This window comes from Centrocercus urophasianus, unplaced genomic scaffold, assembly GCF_019232065.1.
Source record: "Centrocercus urophasianus isolate 14NV4802_14NV808 unplaced genomic scaffold, USGS_Curo_1.0 seq_10, whole genome shotgun sequence".
NCBI classification, from domain to species: Eukaryota; Metazoa; Chordata; class Aves; order Galliformes; family Phasianidae; genus Centrocercus; species Centrocercus urophasianus.
In genome coordinates this window covers 36,707,231-36,731,663 of record NW_024884142.1, presented here as the reverse complement: position 1 = coordinate 36,731,663, position 24,433 = coordinate 36,707,231, and the positions used below count along the sequence as shown (strand labels likewise).

At 38.0% G+C, this 24,433-nt stretch overlaps 1 protein-coding gene across 3 annotated transcripts in view; it reads left to right on the top strand.

Annotated features, from left to right (window-relative positions):
* PDSS2 (decaprenyl diphosphate synthase subunit 2) overlaps positions 1-24,433 on the top strand; it is a 66,364-nt gene that overhangs the window by 30,726 nt on the left and 11,205 nt on the right. Inside the window, exons 3-6 of one of the 3 annotated variants that reach the window (XM_042815701.1) lie at positions 9,716-9,790; positions 17,776-17,946; positions 19,588-19,719; positions 22,965-23,000. In XM_042815701.1, the coding sequence (XP_042671635.1) occupies positions 9,716-9,790; positions 17,776-17,946; positions 19,588-19,719; positions 22,965-23,000 (414 nt within the window). Of the gene's footprint in view, positions 1-9,715; positions 9,791-17,775; positions 17,947-19,587; positions 19,720-20,114; positions 20,249-22,964; positions 23,001-24,433 lie in introns of those variants that run through there. The other 2 variants (XM_042815720.1, XM_042815711.1) reach the window with 2 other exon arrangements.

Below are 24,433 nucleotides of genomic sequence, written 5' to 3'. Positions count from 1 at the left end.
CAATTATTTGAATTGATACTTGATAATGTCTTTCTTCTCCCGTGGCACTACCTTAAAACTTTTGTCTAGCCTTTCTGCTATCAGTAGATTTAACAGTTCTCATGGTGATAATGATAAAATTGTAGAATTATGCTTGTGAATCTCTTAATTAGTTCTTTCTGCAGTCCCCACTGCCCCTTTGCACGTCTGTGTCAGTGGAATACTTTCTTAGTAAGCACGTCATTTGCCTTTGTTTTCAAGAAGTAAATTTATAGCCTCTTAAAATAACTCATGAGCAAATGAGGCATTCAGTTTTCTGAATCTTTTTCATTTTTTTTTCTGTTTCACTTTTGCTATCTGTAACTGGTAATAAAATACTTGTAGAATTTCATTACCTTAATGGCTGTGATTATATGTTTGAAAAGTAATCTTTTGGAGAAGTTAAATTGGAGGATTAGGTGACACAGCTTATTAACTTATTAATTTAAATGAAATTCTAAAAATTAGAATTAATCTGTAATTGCAGTAATAGGTTAGAAACAGTCTCCTTTTTGATGATCTGTAAAAGAGTTCTCTTGCATTGCAGTGAACATGGGGTTGGGGATTACAACTGCATAATTTGGTTTTGCTTCCTAATCAGTGTGTTCTACATGTAGGTCTTTTCTTACCTTAGTCACCTTTTGCACCTGCACTGATTTTAAAGCTAATACAATAAACTTTTCCAAAACTAGTCTCCGCTGGGATTAGGTTTGCTTCTGTAAAATACATCTCTATTGAAAGAGTTTTCCTGTGGTTCTTGGCCATGGCAGTGCTGGAAAATTTTGTGTTTAGATTTTTCTGTCCTCCCACTTCTGCATGAAAAATTAGTTTAAAAAATAGAGAGAAAATTCCACCATTTCCCTTATGGACATACATATGACTTACAACCAGTGCCTTGTAGCAGAGCGACTGCTGCAGAACGTGGAAGGGCTGAAAATGAAACTGGTAGCTAAGTACATTCTCATAGACATTGCTGTGAATCATCAAGTCTCAGACTGAAGATCTTTGCCAAAAATATACCACAAGGGTTGCTGCATCCCAGCTGCAGAATCCAGCACTTGCTCTTGTTAAACTTCATGTGGCTGATGCATGCCAAGCACCTCCAGTTTGTCAAGATCTCTCTCTACAAGGCCCCTCAGCCCTCAGGGAAGTCAACAGCTCCTCCCAATTTACAATCATCTGCAAACTTAATTAGTATGCACTTGAGTGCTACATCCAGATCATTTATAAAAACAGTGAAGAGAACTAACACTAAAATGATACTGTCACCGTCCAGGTTTCTTAAAGCATGGATGTTCAGTGCAGCTTTTCCTCCACTGCCGTGAATAATCATCACAGGCAAGTTCAATGCTAAAAAGTTTTAGTTCACACAGAAATTATCAAATGAAAGTAGATTTTTCATAAAATTGCAAGAAGTGATCTCCTCAGTCAGCGATATTTGCATATCACCTCTGTTCTTTTTATAGCTCTAACAGTGGAATATCACAAGTTCTGTTTTCTTGGCTTTATTTAAAGCCTGTTTCTTAACTGTAATAGAAGATTCATATTGAGAGTATGTAGCAGGGTGAGCAACAATCAGATCTGTTTGTGGTGAAATACTGTATTGACAGTTTTTTCTCAAAGAGCCTTTTTTGACTGAGGACTTAATGCATTTTGACACTCATCTTTCCTTGGATAGGGTCTTAGGACACATTTGTTCAAGAGGTGGACTTCTATTATTTTCTAACAACACAGCTAAGAAATGATTTTGCAAACGGAAAGTGACAGTGCATAGTCGGATGTCCACCTGAAGTACAACTTCAGTAAGGAATATGCTTTTAAAAAGTGAAATTAGATTTTTGTAATGATTCGTTTGCAATTCAACACTGAGCAATACTGATGGAAATCTAAGATTTGTCTGGATTGCCTCTCTTAGTCTCTCAAGAGCCTGGCTGCTCACGGAAGGGAAATCTCTTCCCAGGGCATACACTAATATTTACTGTTTCCTAACAGAGTATTTAGCATCTGCTTTGTAGTGCTAGTTCTCTTTCTTTAAAGAGAAAATTCTTGTTGTTACTTGTGCTGCAGAGGTGCGTATGCAAAATCAGCTGTGGTCCTTCTCAGACAGCTGCTACTATCACTGAGTGGTTGCGGTTGAAAGGAACCTATGGAGGTCATCTAGGCCAAGCCCTGGACTCAAGCAGGGGCACCCAGAGTGGGTTGTCCAGCGAAGCCATGTCCATCTGGGGTTTGGAGCTTTGTCTCTTAATGGAGACAGCCCCTTTGAGCAGCCTGTTCCAGTGTTTGACTGTCCTTACTGTAAAGCGCTATCGTGTGTCCAGATGGAATTTCATATGTTTTAATTTGTGCCCATTGCTTCATCCTTTCAGTGGGCACCACTGAGAAGAATTTAGCTCTGTTTTCTTCATTCCTTCCCTGCAGATGTTTTTACACAGTGTGCTGCTAGGAAAAAACGTATGTTGTAAGTAGGGTGATAGATTAAGTATCCTCCCCTCTTCTTGCACTGCAGGAGTGCTAGTCTTTGAAGCAGACCTTCCCAGAGTGAAGAAATTTTTGGTTAGTGCCTTTATATCAGGAGGGGCTTTACTTCAATAATGCAATTAAGTACATAATATGATAGCAATTTTGTAGATAAATTAATTGTATTTTTAAATAAAATGCTCCTGTTGGCTAGCAAGAGGATTTTATTTTTGGATTGACAGGAACTGCTGGTTAATAATAGCGTTTTGAAGTTCAGCAGCATTTCACTGCAAGTTTAGAATCTGATTTCTGCTCCCTGGTACATCAGAACAGGCTGTTGATTTGCTAGTTTAACAAACATCTGCAGCTTGGTTTAGTTGATTCCATCTGTCAGATGCTACATGATACTACTGCTGATCCACATTTATTCAGACATAGTCTCTGCAAAATAGTTAATACCACTTGCAGTTAATCATTTTTGTCAACCTGAAGCTGATCAAAAAAATTTTTTGTTCAGTTTAATCCACAGTTTATTTGTGAAAACACTCCGCTGTAATGGTTGTCTGCCCCAGCATGACTGGGCATAGTGTTTTTTCAACCATGCTCTCTTGCATCATTTATTGATCAGGAGGGTTTTATAGCTCAGTGCCCTGTAGTCCCAGTACCATCCTTGTTCACTGTTTTTGTATGTAAGACATGCAGTGAAATAGATACCCCTTCCAAAAAGGTCAAGTTGAAGGAATCACATACTTCTTTAATCCGAGTCACTCAATAATAGATGGCTGAGCGCTTCAGTGCAAAGATATGTAAAGATATCTGAAGATATTAGTATACTGTGTAAGAAACCAGTTGAAGGGAGGAAAGAGATAGCAGCATTTCTTCTGTTAGTTTTGTTATCTTTCAGGAAAATAACTGAATTATGCACTGAGAGTCTTCATGCTTGTGTAAACCCCTTCTGTGGATAGTGTTACATCAGTACAAAAAGGAGACATGTAACATTGTGGAAAAGCCTCAAGATAAACTGACCTGAAGTTATGTATTACAAATATTAACAATGTTCAAATTGTCTGCTGATATTTATTTTGAATATCTATATATTGTTTTGAATGTGAATATAAATGCATATACTTATGGCTAGGAAGTACCTTTTTTATCAAGCTGTATGTGTGGGTGATGTGTGTACTTTGTGCCTTGTATTTTTCTTCCTTCATTGTTAATAGAGTAAAGAAAACTATAAATTTGTTTTCAAAGAGCATTTAAAATTTGCTTAGAAAGCAGATTGCTGTGAGGAGTCCTTTTCATGTGCTTCAACAGGAAGAGTGGCTGCTTAAGAAAAAAATAAAAAAGAAGGAAGAAAGAAAGAAAGAAAAAAGCTCAAATAAGTAAATCCAAGGGTACAATAAAGATAACAAAATCTTTTAGCTGGCATGCCTCTCTACATGTATGACTAATGATGTTTCAGGAAATCACCAGGAAAGAAAATTAAGTTTCAGTATTCTTGGCATTCCCTAGAGTTTTTACTCTCCTTTTTTTTAGATATTATTGAACAATCAAAATCCAATTTCACCTGCTTATTGAGTTTCATCTGTAGCTTCTTAGTGTGGCAGTGTGTCTGTGTCAAATGCAGGAGAGTATACAATTTTAAGAACTTTTCATTGAATTTTTGTGTGTGAAATATTTCCAAAAATTAAAACTTGTTTTGAGAGGAGAAAAAATAGCAATATAGTCAAATGTATATTGAAGGAACTTTTATCCTTATATTTGATGTTTCTCGACTATACAATTTTCTTATTTACTTGGACGGTGAAGTCTTGCAACATCTTCAATTTTGTTCCCCAGCAGCAAGGGGTAGGGTCACAGCGGATGTCTAAGGAAAGAGTATCATTTCAAGATCAGCAGCCCAAAAAGACAGACTAAGAAGGAAAGGAATAACTCATGGCTCTTCTTGAAAGGGATTTGGCAAAGCTACAGAATTTTTTCAAATTGGGAAGGATGAGGAGCAAAGGCTTACCTGTTGTTGTGTTCTCCCTACTGCTGTTTCCCACTTCTCCCCAAAGGGTCATCCTTTCCCTGACATTCCCCTTGAAATATCTGTTTGAGTCTGGAGAGATACAGTGCTGCTGCTTCTAAATAATCTGTATAATCAATTCCAGTTCGGATGCTGAATTTAAAAAACTAAAATTAAAAAACACCACGTATTGAATGGAACTCAAATTCATTCTGTCTTTCAACTAGGGAAATGGGAAAAATATTCAGTGTTGTGTTGGAGTGAACTTGAAAAAAATATTTCAAAGATGAGTGCTTGAGTTGCTAAGCTGATGGCAGTAATGTCTTCCTTTCATCCAGTGTGTTCAGAACTCCTGTGAAGAATGAGTGTGGCTCAAGATCCATTTTTTTTTTTACTACATTTGAAGGAGTTTGTCACATTTACTAACTTTTGAAGAAGGCGTTCTAGTCCTACCAAAAAATGTCTCTTATTCTGCACTCATTCTTGTTTTAAAATTTCACTTTCATCAAAATACGTGGCTGTTTTTTGTTGGCACTGGAAGCAAGAACTGGGCTGCTACTCCTGTGTCAATGAATACTTGGCTCTGTTCTTTGTCATTGCATAGAGAGAATTATTTGAGAATTATGGATCCTGAGCTATCTTATAAGTTGATCACAAGTGACCTATCGAAAAAAATTTGTCTGAATTCAGGAAAGGGAGAGAGGAATTTCAGTGTGCGGTTATTGGAACATCCCAAGCATTTTTTGAACCACCGGGAAAATTACAAGCACTGTGTTGTATTTTTTCAGTCAACATCTGAGCTTAAGGGACAGAACTTGAAGTAAATTTTAAGAACTTTGAAGAGCTAAAGCTATGCTTTTTTAACAAACAAATTACTGTACCAAAAAAAGGGCAAAATACATTTCACCAAACCTCTCATCTTCAAACCTACAGACCTCTTCTGGTTTTGAAACACAGCACAGACTTCTAGCCTATTTGTATTTGTATCAAAGAAGTTAGAATGTGAGCTCTACTTTGCTGTGGAATCAGGCATCTCATGCTTATGTCCAGAATTTGTGTCATATACTTTCTCTGTCTAAATAGTAGGGAATATTCTAACTTTATCCATATATTTCTTTTCCCTGTGTTCATAGTGAACTGATGGTCTGTGTCAAGCTTTTCATCATCCTCTCCAAGACCTTCTCTGCAGGGCCGTTCTCAAAGAGTTCTTTTCCTAGTATGTACACATATCTGGCATTGTCCTGACCCATGTGCAAACACCTTGCACTAGGCTTTGTTGAACCTCATTAGGCTGATTTGGGGCCATTTCTCAGGCTTGTCCAGGTCCCAGGATGGCATCCTTTCCTTCTGTTGCATCAGCTTTGCCACTGGTCTAACTAGACAACTAACTAGACTAGACTTTTGTGTGCTGCGTGTGCTGTCAAGGCTTGAAGAGTTAATTATGCAACACCCCTACCTCCCCATGGGAGAAGTGAGGGGAAATAGGAAAAAACAACTTGTCAGAGATAAGGGAACTAATTTATTAAACGGAATGTGAGATAATACAGAGTAATTAAGAATAATAAATCAAATGAACCGAAAACAGGAGGAAAGAGAGAGAGTCCAAGCCCTTATTGGCCAGCACTCAAGACTGGCCTCCTAGAAGGGCAGAGAGCTCTGTCTCATCACCCAGATTCAGAAATCATATGGGGAATTCTGGAGACTTCTGGGAGATTTTAGTTTGTCTCTTCTCAGTGTATCCACCTCTAACAGAGCTGGAATCCTTGTGAGAATAGCTGAGACTGCCAGAGCTCATACCCAGGAAATGCATTTCCCCTGTGCTTTGCTCCAACACCGAACAGCTTGCTGCATAATGTCATGATATGGAATACTGATAAAACCAGGACAGTGTGCACTAAATTCATCTGTCTATGTTGTTGATAAAGACATTGAAGAGCACTGGTCCCAAAACAGGTCCCCCAAGGGACACCACTTGTCACCAGCCCCCACCTGGAGACATTGACTACAGCCCTCCAGCTATGACCATCACATCTCTACAAAATGTGTTAGGTTCTACTTCAGGGGAAAAAAAAGAAAAAGAAAAAACTGGCAAAATTGTTGCATAAAATGTGTTAAAAGAGTGTGAAATGATCTATGAGATCATCTTTAACTTGTCACCTGCAAATCCTTGGCCAGACCCTGGTTTGCTACTAGGCCTCCTTGCTACCACTTTGGGTGATACTGATGCAGAATGGAAAACGAAATATGGAGTGGAAATTTGTTTTCTATCAATGCAAAGCTACTCCTCCACATCTCTAGTACCTAAGAGGGACTAGGCTTCTCAGAAATGCGTGCAGGAGTGAAAAATAGTGGGGAGAGAGACTGTGAATAGCCTGCCTTTGGTCTTCAGAGATCCTGCTGCTTTGAAGCACTAGTTCTGGCAGTTCTTTTTTCTCTTTGCCAGTCTTTGAAATTCTTCAAAATGGAGCTCAACCTTCAAATGGTAACAGAAGGAAAACAGTTTGGAGCATGTGATTTTCATCTACCTTTCCTATTCTTCAAACTTGCTTTTTGGAAATGTCGAAGAGTTGAGCAGGGCACTGGTCAGACAAAAGCACGGATGAGAATAGAGGCGACCTGGATACTATTTTCTGCTCTTTCACTGGCATGTTACATGACTTTGGGGAAAATCAATTCCCTGTTGTTCTTTTTCTCTTATATAAAACAGGAGGAAATAAATTTTACAGTGGATTTTGATTGCTTTCAGATTTTCTGATGAATAATCCGAAAGAGGAACAAGTCAGTGTATCATTGACCACATGAGTACTACTGAATCTGTAATAATATTTCTTCCTCTTTGTCAGTTGGGGACACAGGAAGAATACCTGTTTCCACATTTTTCATTGCATTTGCCCACACCCAAGACCCTAGGCCACTGATGTTATGTAGCAGATACTTTTCACAGGTCAGATTAAGGAGCGATGAAGTAACAGAGCATGCAAGCATCCCACTGTGCTCTTGAAACTGGAACTTCATTCTTGGTAATGATCTATGTGGCCTTGTGTTTACCTTAGAAAAATAATTTGTGAGAGAAAAGGAGAGATTTGGAAAGAAAGGAAGTATTGCTGTTATTAACCTCTTAATGTTTAGTGAGAATATGTCACTGAAGGCCTAATGGTGTTTAATATATAGAATCTTCTAATTAATAAATGTGTAATTGTCAAAGATGTTTTATAAGTTATGAGAAGGGGTACAATTGTTCACAAATGTTTTCACTGAGATTGTTTTAAAGTCAGTTAAAATTGCCTTTGAGAGTAGAGTTGCACTAAAAAGAGAGGAGAGATGGAAAGAAGAAACCCCAAAACAGGGTCTTGCATAGTCTAGAGTTTCAGGAGAGAGAGGAAAAGGTCTGGTTATCCAGAGCCAGATGCATTGTTAAAAGTTCATACTATCACTTTGACATTTAGAGTAGGACTCAGTGTCTTTGTAAATTCCTCTTCGTATTACCAGTGTAGGTCTCTGAGCTCGGACTGTTTCACAAACCATAACATTTTTTAGCGGGTGATTGATCTGTATTATGTGTCCTAGCCATCAGAAGAATCTTGGGATGTTGCTTGTATAAACTGTAATACAATCTGATCTCCGGCATTTTGTTACAGACTTTCATAGACCTATTGGCGATACTCAATCCTCCTGGATTTGGGAATAGTGCTTATCTGATACCTTCGGAAAAAAAAAAAAAGAATGAAAGAAAGAAAAAAAGAAGAAGAAAAAAAAAAGCTCTCATTTTCTCTGTTCCCCACTTAAATAACTCAACACATCTGGTAGCACTGTAGGATCATTGTCCTTTCAGTTCCTCTGCAGTTCATATTGCTACAATAATTCTTAGGGATCTAGTTTCCTAAAGGGCAATGTGATTTTTTTTTTTAGGCTGTTTTTATAGGTCTTCCAAATTAACCCATATGCATTGCAAGAAAAAACATGACTTTTAATCAGCAGCATTTCTAAAGTTAGCGCTTGCTCTGTGTGTATGAATATGTATATGAACCAGCCTTTAAAAAAAAAAAAAAAAAAACCCACAATCTTTCTGCTCGTACTGAAAACTAGTATGCAAATGTGTTTTTATTATCAAATAAAGTCTGCCTATATGTTAAAATATCTTTCTGTTAGGGGTTCTATCATTTGAGTTCTTGTGTTCAGTTACAAGAATGATAAAAACCGAAACTAAATCTTTTAATTCAATAAGAACAAGGCTGAATTTAGGAAGCAAAAAGGGGAATCAGATATAGAATCATATGCATAGGAAATGAAGCATTCAAGAAATTAAAACTACAGGGGTAGCCTTAAGGTGTGCTTATTTGAAATGCCTGCATTTAATTTTACAGTAAATCTGAGTATTTTGTTCCAATTAAGACAGTTCATGTGCACAACTCTAAACTGTACAGTAGTTCCAGGGAGACCATGGAATGCTTGTTTTACATTCTGGATCAAGTTCAGATTTTTAGGCTTCACTTGAATAAAATAAAAAGTTTGAACCCTGAAGATAATACGGATTGATAAATTTGATTTAATCATTCCCGTGTTGCAGACTTCCAGTGTATGTGGTACAGCTGAGCCTCAGGCCATGCGCTGAGTACATCCACAGTGCATTCCCAGGACACCCGAATACCAAATGATCGCATTTGAAAGGTTACCTTTCCATGGATTCTGACTTTTCTGTATAGGCGCGAAGATTAGGATTTTAACAGCTCCCAATGAGAGGCATTGTGAAGTATTTACTTGGCAGGAAAAAAGAACAACAAAACAAAACTAAGCCCAGATGAGGTATTGTCTTATATTCGTGAACTGGGATTTAGTAGCTCTGTGAATGTCCTGTGAATACACTCTGTCGTTCATACTTCAATTTTTTTATCCCTTTTTTTTTTTTTTTAATATTTCTTTAAAAATATTGGGTTTTATATACTACTATCCTTTTTTAATTTTTTTAAATATTGTATTTTATAGATTACTTAAAACTTTGATAGAAGAGTTTCAGCAGTATAGGCTGAATAGGAATATAGCAGGAATACAGGATCATGCTTGTGTAGAATATATCCTGGTAGGTCCTGCAATCCCTCACATCTAGCTTTCTGCAAAGGAAGTAGTAAACTATTTACCTCTCTAGAAATCTGGCAGTAGCTTTTCTTTAATTATGACTAAATTTACGGGTAAAGATAAGTCTGTTTTTTTTTCCCTCCTTTTCTTTTACAGGTTGTGGAACTCATATCAAGTGCTATTGGTGATTTAGTTCAAGGTATCTACTATGAAAATTCAAGATCATCTGAGGTAAGAATTTCAGTAATTTTACATACTGGAGACATTTGGTGATATTAATGTGAGTACAGTAAATGCTGCAACTTTTTAATCTGAAATGGAAGAGGAAGGGGAAGGAAGAGAATGAGCTGCAGTCATGGCGAGGTTCAGCAGTAACGTCACTGTGGCACCTGTGAACACTGAGCCTTTCCAGAAATGCTTTAGTGTGGGTTTTTTTCAGTGTTTAAGTTTGATAACTTGAACATCTGTTTTGTGCTGAGGAGTTAGAAATGCAGTACCATGCTTTTCTCCACTGTAGATCGTGTGCATGTATTACAGAGTCGGTGTGGGCAGAGACAATAGCCAGTGTTTCACACCAAAGAATCATTTCTCTCTTCAAGGGCAATTGTGGATGTCTTGTGTCACTGTCCTGTGTTTTAATTTGTGTGGCAAAAACCATAATGAAGATCTAGCAAATCAGATCTAGATGCTTTTGTCTTTCGTAGAATATTTAAGGAAATTTGTACAGATACAAAAAGTTTACATGAAGTAAGTTGGCATGAGCAGGATGTTGGAGCAAAACTGAGTTCCATTTTGTATTGCCTGTATCTTAGCATGTACAAAAATTGATATTTTAAAATTGTCATAACCTCTGCAGGTCTTAAATAGCAAGTTTTCACAGTATGGCAATGGTCAGCAATGTGTATATGTAAATATGTATCTTAAAATCTACTGCAGTATATAGTTTTATTTCTTCTGATGTTTTCTCATGTGCCTAGTTTGCCTCAGACACTTCTGTCTTCATGTTCAGTGTATAAGATGGCAGAAGTTTATGAATACATTTGTATGTGCTGTGTATTCAGATTACTGTTCTGGCTTTCTATTGCCGTGTTGCAGTGTGCAGCACAATAAATCATCAGCTCAAACAGGTTACTGCCACAGTAGGTACCTGCATGGGCAGCTCCACACCAGGCAAAACCAGGCTGTGGGCTAAGCAGAGTGTCAGGCTGTGGATGTGCGGCAGCTGGGCCACAGAAGGTGGCATACAATGAAGGCATATTACTTCCTTGCTTCAGCTTATCCGTCTTCTGGCTAAAACCAGTTAGCAGGGAGTGCTCACGCTGATCTACTGAGCAATTCCCTCTGAGGAGGTGAGGGCCTCCAGCAAGAGAGCTGTGCTGGGTGCTGCAGGTAAGGGACGATGTGCATGGAGCCATCTCCTGGCACCTCTCCACGGTGGAGGTGTGGGAGCACCTTCTGGGTTAGATCTATGAGTAAGCAGCACTTCAGCCTGTAGGTTGCTTGCAAGGATGGCGCTGGGGGTTCTGCAGTAAAGTAGATAGTATCTTTGAGATCTTTGCAAAGGAGCTAAATTGTATTTTCTGTGTTCAGGCAGTTTTCTAAATACAACTAAGCCCCAGATACATTGCATGTAGAAGAGCAATAGCTACTTTTATTGGTAGGAGCTCTACTAGTTGATCTCATCAGTGAGACTGTATTTTAACAATGGGTGCTGTATAAATGAGAGGTGTTGAGGATCCTGCCATCACAGAGGGTCAAACTCTTCTTTTTCTTCATTTGGCAAAGTGCCGAGCTGACAGTTCTGGCACAATTACATCATCTTAGATGAGCTTGAAAATAGTTGTTTTCTATTGCAGTACTGAAGCACTCCAGATGTAGATTGCAGAGGAAGTGTGAGATACACTGAGTACAGCTGCATGGCGTTTGCCTACCCTGGCCCAATTACAAGTAGGAAATACTTTGTTTTAGTGACTTATTCTGTCCAACAAGAGCTGGAAGTACATTTCTCCTTCCTAGGAGAAATCCAGTTAACTCAAAACAGAATTTGTATGATAGCATAATAGGTACTGAAAATTACATGATAGTGCCTGAAGTTTAGTTTTATAATGTATGTGGCCTCTTGAGACCGAGAGCAAAGAAGTGTAGCATTTTTTTTTCTTTTTCTTTAATTTTGCCCTTTATGAAATGTAGCTTCTTGTTGTGTGTTTAGATGTATCCCTGCTGTTTTCCTTGCTATTCTGCTGTGACAGTGTCCCATTCATGTGCTGACCATCTCTTTAGCAGAGATTGCAAAATGGTTTAAGTCAGTTATTAGTCTTATTTGTACCTTTTGTGCATCATCTTTCCGTCACCAACTGTCATTTGACCAAAACCAAAATTTGAACGACATTTCCTGGAGGTAAGACAAATACTTTAATCTACTCTGCAACTAAGCCTCGAATGTCAAGCTTACTTTCTTTTAATGGTAGGGCATAGGGATGTTAGTAATGACATTTTCATTGCTAGGAATATCTTAAATTTAGAAAAGTGGAAGGATGTCTTCTCACTTTTTTTTTTTTTCCTGAGGCAGAAAGGTTGTGGTTCTTATGTTAAATATGCCTTTAACACAATCGTTATAAAACTTTTCAGTAGCATAAAATGGACTCATTTCTTGTTCAGCACTGAGTTGTTTGAGCTTTGCTAGATTTTTTTTTTTTGTCTTTTAGTTCAGATAAAAATAACTTAGCAAAATTCACCTTTCCCCTTTGAGATCCTAAGTGCATGTTTATCCAAGAAAGTATTTTCAGCTTGCTTCATTTGGATGACCCTACGGGAAAATTAAACGGATCTTTTGACCTGACAAGGCTGACCTTATTTACTACTGAAGATGTATAACGGATATAATGATTCTACAGCTCTCATTACCACTTCTCTCTCTGTAAAACTGCATGCAGTCCTGCAGCCATCCCACTGTAGTATGTTCTGCTTGGTTGTTCTTGATTGGATCTTTGCAGTGAGTCATTAGATCTGTGTAAAATGGGGGAAAATAAAGATTCAGTGTTTTAACTTTTCATCTTTATTTGCAGTGGCAGTTCTACCTATAAAGTGTTGTGAGCATAACCTAAAGATTAGGGCTGCCACTTTCGTTGCAAGTAGTTTATAAATGTGGTTGAAGACATTGCATTAATGGCTTAAGCTAATGTTCTGAACTGTAAACTGGAGCAGGAAGGGGCAGCGCAATAAAATTTTTGCAGCTTTGTGCTAAATCCCATATCAGAACTCAAAATTCTGTGACTAAAGGACACCGTTCCTGCTTCCCATCCGCCTCTCCTACATCTAGTTCTAATTTGGAAGTAGAAGTGTATGCCCTTAGTGAGTGCAATGATTATATTAGCCTAACATGGCCCTCCTTCTTGATCATAGTGTCTGTTTTTAACAGAGCAAAACATTGTGCTGGATCTCTAATTCCTACTTTTAGAAGACTGAAGGCTTCTGAAATGTTGCTAGCTCACAGAATACTTTTGCACTCTCAGAAATATTCTGTCTTAATATCCCAGATCATTTAACAAGTATTTGAGTGTTTTGGATCTCGTATGTTACTTGGCAGACTGTTTTTTATAGAATTACGGATTTCCATGGGAAACTGTAGTGTTCTTTTTTTTTTCTCACCTTCAAATTATCCAGCTGATGCTAGATGTGTGTTACCAAACCTCATTTTTAGTATCAGAATGAGACTGTTACATAAGATATTACTTTTTCAAAGATATTCTTCTGGTGGCTGGTAAGTGTTTTTGAAATTTTCCATTGAATTGTTTGAATAAGTATGTAGAATTAGTATGTAAAACAATTATGAAAAATAAATCTCTTTGTAGCAAGTACTTGTTGTACCGGATAGTGAATTAATCAATGTTAACAGGCATAGACTAATATGGAACAGAAACTTATTTTCCTGCAAAGCATAGCTATATGCAGTGAGCTATACCAATTCTTCATTCATGTTTGATCACCAGTCCTGCTTTGAGGAGTTGTGTTTTGGGATTCTGCACGTGTTCGTCAACTGGAATGTTACAGGTATATGTTGCAAGTAATGCATTTGCTTATAAATTTTACCACAGAGGGTAAATCAAATGAATTATGAGTCATGCTAACCACCTTTTAGCAGGGCAGCAGTCAGAGCTCTTACTTTTTTTTGTTTTGTTTTGTTTTTAATATGTTTCTTTTGCGAGACGAAAGGGAATGATAAAATATGGAATCTGAGTAAAAAGCATCTGTGAAAAGAATAGGTGAATGTGTCGGGGTGGGGGAAAGCATCGCTGGAAAGAAGGCCATTGCTACTTGTTTATTCCTTTTGTTCTTTGAATACTGGGCTTTTCCAGGAGATTTAAAAGTAGCAGATGTGAAGAGAGGTTTTAATTTACTATAATTTTTCAACTGTTTTTTTTATTTTTTTTTACACTGTGTCACAGTAAGAAGTGTCAGGTAGTCAGTGGCAGTGGCATGCTCTATTGACCCATTTGCAGATTCTCTCCAAAAATATAGAAGACATATATTAACAGACCAATAAAAGATGCCTTGTCATGTCCAGGAAGCAGGAATACATCTGTTTAAAGCTTGTATGAACCGTATGCAAGATGTTTTGCAAGGTCTTGCTGTAGTTAGAGAGATCTGTAACTGGATTTTACTTATGTGAAATAGACATTCCTGAACTATCTAATGTAAAACTTTTAAATGGTAGAACTATTTCAGAATATTTCTCTGTGTTTATGTGGGTTATTTGCCCGTTGAGAATTGAGCTATAAAGCTCGGTATAAGAGTGGTTCAGACATCTTGATCATTTTGTGAGACACCAGATGGCTAAGAAAGAGCTGCCATCGTATTGATTAAAATAAAGCTTCCCTTTATGTGATCTATATCTGACTTCTACTCTTTCCTGTTTTTGCATATGATTTCGTGCACTTCTAAGAAACAATTTTCATTCATGTTTCTCTGAATATGTTTTCATCCGAACTCATGTTACCATTTTCTCTGGTGTGGCAAATCAAACCGCTTTTGCACTGGGGATACTTGTAACTGTAACTATGAAGACCTGTCCCTCTATGACTGCATATTTTGTTCTGCGAGTTCATTTTCTGACAGTTCTACCTTTCCTGTTGCCTAGGATGCTTGTTCCAGACTTAATTTAAATTACAGAAATCGTTTAAGGGAAAGCTTCTCTCAACTATCCAATTTCTTTCTCACAAGACAGTAACTGACCTTGACGTTAATAAAAGTGGGAGCACCCTCAGCTGCTCTTAATTTCCCTCTTCCAGGTACTGCTTTGAAAAATTAGTTTTTAAAACACTGATTCTTGAAGTTTTTAAATTGTGAGTGTGAATTGTCAAAACATGTTCACAAGAAAAGCAAACCTGCTGTTAGACCCTTGAGGACCATTTTTCTTGAGCATAACTGGAGTAGAAGTGATCGACAAAGGTGCTTCAGATATGTTCATTGTGCTCCCATGCCAGCACTCCTCAAAGTGTATCTGGACCTGAATTGACTGCTTTTTTTCAGGGACGGTGAGGGATTCACCCAGCCTCTGCTGCACGAACAGCATGAGAGTTGATGGGGATCTGGACCCATTTCTTGAGGGCATAACTTTGTAATGAGGTCGCTCTGTAGGCATCAGATGTCTGAGCACTGTCCACTACAGCTAGAATTAATAAAGATAATAAACATCACCATTGCTTCAGATTTCACAACATCTTGAAACCAGAACTAGTTTCATTTCTTTCTTGATGCTTTATAGTCATGCTTAACTCTTAGCATAGGCACTGTAGGAGTACAGTGTCATTGGCATGCTACAGTTGTGTAGCATGAAATTTATCTTTGGGAAAAAATGCCATTTTGTTTGTAGGAAAATTTTGCTAAAGAATGGTTGTGTTTGCCTCTATTCTCTTAACAAGCAGAAGCTTTAGAAATACATGGTCACAAGTGTGTGTGACTAAAATTAGCTATATTTTAGCTTGCAAACTTATATGCTAAGTCACATCCATATGAACATAATTCATTTTTAGACCTTGCTTCTGTAACCCAGGGATTCACAGTACATAAGACTTCAATACTACATTTTCTAATGTCTCAGATTCTCATCATTTTCCGGAAGTTATATGTCCGTTTCAGATGTATGAAGCTTTACCTTGTTCTCATCCAGTGGACAGGAGCTTCTTGTGCAGTCACTTCCAAACATTGTAGAATCAACTTCCTCATGTGTATCGAGTTGGAAGGACTGTTTAAGCTGCTTCAGTTCCTGCATTATTCGATAAAGTCTGCATTTCTCTTACTGTTCAAGGCCTCAGGCAATCTAAAATGTTCAGCTTGTGGATGTTCTGAAAGATATTTGAACTTCATAAACTGTTTAAAGATACCTTAATATTTTTGTCTTGCTTGGATTTAAAACAAATAATTATAAAAATCACTGCCAGTTTCCACTATCATCCAGCAAATTTTAGTAAATCCTGTTCTTTCTCTGAGCAGATTGGTTGTTAAGCAAAAGATTGTGTTGCGTCTTCCAAGAGCTTCTGATTTTGAATTTAAAATAAATGGATCTATATCTGATTGGAAGGGTGGAGGGAGGGACCTATAACTTGATACATAGGAAACTACTTGAATTAAATGCTCATTTTGACATTTTGCCAGCGATGGGAATTTGCACGTGCTCTGGGCTGAGTCAAGATATTAAAATTACAACAGTAAAATGAAACACAAGGATAATTCAGGCTTGACTTCGTAAGTTATCAAATACGTAATAGCAAACATGTGGTTTCTCTGATCTTCACATTCCTTGTATAAGTTAATCGTGTGTCTGAAAGCAGTGGAATTTTGATACAGCACTGTGTTATTTGGCATTGCAGAATTCTCCTACTTCTTCCAGTAGTCTCAAATTATTCTCTCCTTTGTAATGCAGCACTTCTGGGTGATATACATAAGGGAGAAAAATCCATGCTGAATGAATGGATTCTATTTCATTTGTTACCAATTTCATTACAGATAATAATACCTTGTGAGAAAACTATAGGGTCACGCAGAATTACTACGTGCTCATTGCTAAGTAACTTAATTGACATCACTTTGAAGGAAAATTCTTGTTATGTTGGAGATTTTTGCATTACTGTTTTGAAGAATGTTTTGGTTTAGTGTATGCTATAGGTTTGACTGAACTGAGAAATTACCAACTTTTTAACATTATTTTCTTTTCTGGAGTTTCTCTTTACTAATTTTAGGTTTTCATAACAAAACAATCTTTTGCATTTATTTATTTTTCTATTTGGAGAAAACCTACAGTGATGTGTATGTGTGAGAAAGTTTACATGTCGCATCTAGCTTTGGAAACTTATTAGTAAAATAGTGAAATACCAACACAAATGAATTTATGTTTGGGGAAGAGAAGATGGGATTCATGTTAACTAAAACACATTTCCATTTTGTAGAAAGTAATTCAAATTAGTGTTTTAGATATAGAGGATCTGGGGAAATGTTAAACATCTTTGACCTTAGAGTCAAGGTGATAAAGTTCACTAGAGACACCACTGCAATCACTGTCGCTCCTCTGGGGAAGTTAATACCTTTTCTAAAACATGGCTTTATTTATTTTGAAATGCTTTCAGTCTTTCCTGGGGAGGAAGAGGTATGACTCCTTCATCACTCCCCTTCATCTTTCCATTGCAGTTCTATATGCTTTTCTAATACTTTCTCCAGTGTTGTGGGGTGGGGTGTTTGGTTTTTTTTTCTTAACTGCAAAGAAGAAATGAGAGTGACTTCTGAGATGACATCCTGTTTGTTTGGGATTTCTGGTTCTTAGTTACTGGCGAGAGGCTGAAATACAGACGTAGTTTGCTTTCTGCTTTCTTTTTTCTCCCAGAAAAAAGTACCGCAGAGGGAGTGTAACTGACTGTTAATGTTCAGGGTAATAATAAAGTAGTGCAGAAAAGGATCTGTGTGGAATCTGTTGACAACTCCACATATTTTGTTTGTAGTTCTTTTTGAGCAGAAGATGAAAATGTTGTTTGTTGAAGTTTCAGGCATATTTATTCTGGTATTTTTCTCTACCTATCCGTAGAAGAACTTATATTTAGCACCTTGGCATCCAGAGTTTTGTTACTTACCGCATGTTGCATTTTCCTCTGCCGCAATGCTAACTTCCATGAGCTGACACAGTTGCAGTTTTGGTGTTTTCATTTTCACCTTTCTTTCATTTGCAGAACTGTCTTACAGATGACATTGGAATATCTACGTGGAAGGAACAGGTTTTCCTGTCACATAGTGCCTTGCTGGCAAAGAGCTGCCAGGCTGCAATGGAACTAGCAAAGCATAGCTCTGAGATTCAGGACATGGCATTTCGGTATGGAAAGCACATGTCCATGAGTCATAAGGTACACCTTTTTCTTTCAGTCTGTGATTTTAAAATTGGAAAAACTTGCAAGATTTGTTGGTCTTGAGCTCTGTTCTGTACCACCACTATGCCACAGACCTTTGTCAGCAGGTTAACGGTACTGAGAGACTTGACCACTGCCTGGTATAACGTTTGCAGAAACTGCTGATATGAACAGTGCTTATGAGCTTGCAAAATCACGCTTTCTGGCTGTGTGGTTTATTTCATTCGAGGCTCTGTTAAAAGTCCCTCTGATTCATCTGTCTGTAGCAGCTTAAAGCTTTACTTTCTGTGCTCCTGTGTTCTTCTTGAAGCTATAGTCCCAGCAGCAGGAATTGCAGCGGGAAGCAGGTGTTGGGTGCCAAGCTGCCTCCATGCATATGTTTGTGCCAATAAGTTCAGCTTCCTGCAGCAGCACATGAGACTGAGACAGGAGCTGCAGTGGCTGAAGTACCTGCATGTGTTCTCTTCTGGCTAATCTGCTGTGGAGCTAACTTCCAAAGGGAGTAAATGATGCACAGCGAGGGAGGTAACCAGATGAGAACAGTAGGAGCATAAACTTCTGCAGCAGTAGGATTTCCCAGAAAAAGTCTGATCCTCCCTCATGCTAGAGTGAGACAGCCACTGCAAAATGTCTGTGCAGGTTTAAGATTTCTACTTGTCCTCTGTGGGAGCTCACTGGCCTTACACAGAGGCGTATCTCTGGCAATTTCAGTTCAAGTCAGGAGTGCATCCACTTAGTCAACTTATGTTTTAGTTAAAGAATTAAGCTGCATTTTCTTCACTGAAAACTGGACGGAAATATTTTCTTCAGTCTTTCAGTCCACAGCTAGAGGTAGTACAAAGCAAAAGATTCAGATCTTCAGCACTCTTGTTTTGCCTCACATAACCACTCCATCTGTATTGCAGTACTTGTAAAGGAAGATATCGCTTGAGACAGGCAAACAGGCCTCCCATCCGCTCCTACTCAGTTGGTTTATGTGGTTTCTAGTTCCTCCAAGAAAAGGAAGTGGTTTTCAAAAGCAGGACTTCATTGACATACAAATACTGCTAGGCACTGCTCTGAGAGTAAACTACATCTAGTTCAGACTATAGCTTTAATATATTTAGTGTGTGCTTTAATATTAATTCTTTCTCTAGTGATTTATATGGTTGTGTATAAAGGATTACATGATTTTCATAGAAGGCTATTAGCTGTGTAATATTTCCTTTGTCAGAAAACACACCGTACTACATCAACTTCTTTGGTTACTGGAAGTAGATAGAGTGCATTGCCCTTAACAGATGAAAAACTGATCTTCCCAACAAAGACTAAATCGTTCTTTCTTTTATGGTTTTTTTTCCACTTCTTTCCATTCAACAATTCCTTACCTGACTGTCTCATCACTTGCCCAGCTCTGCAAGCTGTCCTTTACCTACTTATTTGGAGATACTCTATGTACTTGTCTTTATCACAGCTTTCTGCCACTGCAGTGCTTCTCCTTCTTCCTTTCCCTCCTTCAGTCTTGAAGTGCAACCAGAATGCAAGTGTCAAAGCAGAAAATGGCAAGTAGCTATAGAATTGGGAAATGGGCTTTGAATTGGCAGATGTGAATGTATAGTCTGCTTCTGGAAGTTGAAAAAAACTGTTCTTTTCTTTCAGCTGCATTCAGACCTTCAGCCATTTGTTAAAGAAAGTTCTAGTGATGCCATGGCCTTCAGTTTGAATTGTGCTCCTGCAGTCCTTCATCAGGAATTCCTTGGAAGGGATGCATGGATTAAACAGATCAGAGAGGTAAATTAAAACATTGTTTAGAGTTGCCAACTTCTGTCATTTGCATCTCTCTTCCCGTCTGTGCTTTCAATCTACAGAGAAACTCAGAAACTGACATCAGATGAGATAATGCAAAGGTTATTACCTCTACTTTCCAATACCTAAAACCACTCTCTTTCATTATTTCAAGAGGGTGAAATCAGAGGAGCTGACAAATGAGCTCTTTACGACTTCTGTGTGTCAGTGTAACGAGCAGATTCACTTCCATGGAGCATCTGTCCCTTACTATTTGTGCAAAGTTCTATATCTTAGCTTAAACCTACTTTCAGTGGCAGTGTAATGCCACCAGAGTGGTCAAAAGGTAAGTACATGTTTTCTTCGGCTAACTTTTCTCTGGGATCTGTGATTTTCAACAGAGGGAAAAGACCTGGGAGGCATGGCTTCCTGACCACTACAAAGTATTTGAGAGGCCTAGCTGGTTGATGTCCTCATGCTCAGTTCTCTTCATTCAGTTATTTTTCCTCTAACACATAAGGTAGGATATAAAAGTAAGATGGCTGCGTAGCATATTTCTGTTCTGCATTACCACATAGAACTGTGGCATTCCAGCCTATGAATATTTCCTGTGTGCTGAAATACAAATAGATAATGATACAGGAGAGCAGGGAGGAGAAAGAGGGGAAGACACAAAAAAATATGACCAGTAATAAGCATTCTGTTGTGTTCCTGTATCAGACAGACATGTTTTGCCTGTCTAAACAGCTGTGATGTGTACTGTTCGGAAATTCCTGATGTTGTTACACTGATTCTTCAGGAGAAAGTCTGCTGCCTTTGGTAATAAGCTAGCTCCCTGCAAACACATTCTTTTAAGATGCTTGTTGATGGCTTCTTTCCTTCTTGGTTTGAAAGCAGAACTGAGCATCGCAGGATGTAAGGTTTGAGCTTCTGCCTAATTCTCCATTTATGGTGGCCAGGTTGCAGTGGTACTGTGTGTGAATCTTGAACCAAAACAAGCTTTATGTCAATTTGAAATTAGACGACGATGTTTCATAATGTATGATGAGAAATTTTCAAATTCTGCAGTCTCAACACAAGGCTCAGATGTGAGTTGAATGTAAATGGATTTAGATGATTGCAGTTGGAGAATAATGGTATTACCACAGCGCACTTTATAAAGGCTTTGAAACCATTTCCCATCTGCAGAATCTAGAGGAGGTTGCAGGATTCCAGGAGTGCCGTCTGTCTCCTTGCTAATTCTTATACCAAAAATGGGCATGATAGAAACAGTGAAGCGGTTTTTGCTGAAGGGGAAAAAAGTGACATGCTCTACATGGAAGTATTGTACTTACTATTATTTTAGCTAAATACAAAGTATGTGGCCAGGACTTACTGCCTGTCATTCGTGTCTTAATCAAGGATGCCTGAAATGCTGTGGAGCCCAGGACTTTTTGTCATTGTTTCCGCAGAGTTCTCTTGTCACAAGTCCAGAAACAGGCGCTGTTCCTACGGTAGCTTTAGAATAGAGACAGGCGTATGCACCTTCTTGCTGCTGAGCTGGAGACCATTTAAAAACCCTCTTGTTTCTTTATTTGAAAAGAACAAAACACACCAGATCACCACATGTGGATGTGTGTATTTTGAGAAGATTACCTTCAAATTTCGATGTTCAGAAACTGCCTTAAAAGAAAATTGGGATGCATACAAAGGGAAGCTGTGTCATAAAAGAGAAAAAAAGTTGTAGATGTATATATATATGTGTGTGTTTGTGTATGCATGCATATACAGATACGTACATGAATGATCATACACAAAGGCCAGAGATCTATTCTCACTGATTTTACCACCAAACCCCTCCAACCTTTTGTATTTAAAAGTAAAATAGCCAATGAATGGTCAGCTGTCTTATTTGAAAAGCAATATGGGCTGGGGAGTAGAGTCCTGAAATGTCTTTATTTTGGGGGTGGTTTTTTTTCTTTTTTTCAATAAACTTAAATCCAGCCCTGAACAGTTTCCAGAAAACACCACTGTAGACAAATGCTTGAATGCTGACCTCTAGACAAAAGTGTTAAAATAGCTGCTAAATGCAGTCCTGCTGAGATTTTGGAAAGCCTTGTATTCTTAAAATTAAAAAAATAGGTCTAGAACTCATCTTAGCCCACAACATTTTTAATTCAATAAGAGAATAAATTAGAAACAATCTCACTTAGGCCAAAGTAATCCCTGTACCTTTTACCAGGTCTTTCTGAGCCTTCTCTAAAGAATCACAACTAGAAGAAAAGCATTTCCAAAATGCTTTGTAGATGATTTATCAGATGCTTTGTTAAGTATTGTGAAGCATAGGCTTTAAGAACATACATAAGAGGGTCGCCTCATCTGAGAAAGAAAAGTCAATCTTCAAAACCACTAGTCCTGAAAACCTGCTTCAAAAGCATTGTCATAAACTGTCTGCTTGTGATCTGCTTATCTGATGCATTTTGAGCCATTCCATGGGGGATTCAGGGATCTTTCTTCCTGGCAAGATGAGCTGATTTTACACCACCTGATTATCGATGAAGAATGTCCTAATATTATTGTCCCTCACAACTGGCATGTGGTATTCAGAAGAAAGGCTGAGCTGAGTTGCTTGTTCATATCTTGAGCATGCTGGTACACAGATCCTTTTATTTGAGGCCCAGAACCTTAGCACTCCCAAGAGCCTTGGCACAGCCAAGCAGTGAGACCTGGAAAGTTACCCCAATTTGGCAAGAAGGCATACCTTTTGTAAGCCAGTGAGGAAGCTAAACCAGATGCAGAAATCTTATGTAATAGAAGAAAGTCTCTGTGCCTGAAATCAGGGTCAGTAGAAGTCAAAGAGCAAACTACTGTGAGGATAAAACGAAGAAAAGGGCAAATGTGCTATTGTAAAAAGAAAGCTTAGGAAACATTAGCTAAGGCTGCTGCTTGGAGAAGTGTAAGTGCTGTTGGCTTGAGTGTTTGAGAGGAGCAGAGAATGAGAAAATACTCCTGCTGCTTGTAACGTCTTACGTTTAGGAGAGGGCATGCCGAACACACCTCTTCTGGTATTACTAAGACTAAAAAGCCTGATTCTGTGAAACAGAACTATGTTGGATAAGCTGGTAATAACTTCAGTTGTATTTTTTCTGCATCAGATTCCTAAAGAAAGTCAATTCTGTTTAAAGTAGTAGGTCTTCTAATTGCATCTTATACTCTTGCTACTGTAGTCTATATAGGTAATGTCTTATATAAAATCTCTCTTTCTCTTTAAGGCACAAGGAAAAGGAAATTTGATGGACTACAAGAAGGTCAGTAAATTACATTTAAACCTGCTTTTTATTTTTAATATTATGTGTGACATTTTCAAGGTTATTCTTGACAGTTGAAACTTCCTTATTTAAGCCACTTTATGCATGTATGCATGCAGAGAGGAAAAGAGAGAGAATGGCTTGTACTATTACTTGATTTGAAAAGTCACTAACAGTTATCTATCCTGTATCAAACACAGCCATTTAATGATCATTTTTGCCATTATTTATTCCATTTAATTCTCCAAACTTAGTTCTGAAGTCAGCTTTTTGTCAGCTTTTGCTGTCTCCTTTTCTGCAGTTGTTTGCAGGTTAGCTGCCAGCAGTGATCTCTACTTATTGATAGAATATGCTGTTATTCTTTTCTTAATCTCACCTTAATACTCTGCTTCCTTTAGAAAAATACACACACCTGCACACAGGTGTTTTATAGCAATTTGTCTTTCTTTCAGTTCCTGTTACAGCTTTGAGCTAAGTCACCACAGCATTTGCTATGCAACTGCTCTGTAGTAAAAGCAGATGTGAATTAACTAGCTTATCAGCTGAAAGTAGCTGGAGCATTGTGGTGCTCTTGGAGAAGTGCAGGAGATGACATAGAAGGCTCCCTCCTTCAGTACTGGAGAACAGCTTGACTGTGGTGGAGGTAGAAGATGAGGTTTGTCCCCAAGTTACTCAGTGAGCACAAAGCTGAGTTGTTCCGAGTCTGAAGTACATCATGAGGGTCCAGTTAGCTTCCTCCAGCATCACTGGGAAATAATTGTTAAGTTACTGCTCTCACACAATTGAGAATCACCCTCTTGGAGTAGAGTTTAAAGAACATTACAGCTATGAATGTTTGCTGCTAATATGGTAAGTTAACATGTATACATGTTACAGGTCAGACTTCTAATGTAGTTATACCATATTAAGAAAGTTTGAATTGCTATTTTTTCTTCTTGTTCAAGCATGAAAAGGATCTCAACTTTAACTATTTAAAATCATCTTCATTTTGATTTGGTGTTTTGATTTGTTTTGTTTTTAACAATAGAAAAAGACTGATACAACTGTCACTTTCTAAATCATTGCTGAGAGTACTGAATTCTTTTCCTCAAATATGTGAAACACTCCTTTGAATGTTCAGACGATGCTACTTGCTTTTCTAACTATAGAATGGATTTCCTTCTTATAAGAGTTACAGTTGTGACATGCCCAGTGTCATTTCCGTAGTTTGAAACAAAAAAAAAAGTGGGAGGTGGGAGAAAGGCTTCTAAAGGCTTCTAAAATTGCTTTACTGAATTATGTATTTGTTGTTATATTCTACATTTTTACTTGCATGATTTCATATTTTGAATCCTTCATATGCAGTTGGAAAACTTAGTGTGACTGTGCAACTTGGACACTTGGATAGAAGGGAAGGGAAGGGAAGGGAAGGGAAGGGAAGGGAAGGGAAGGGA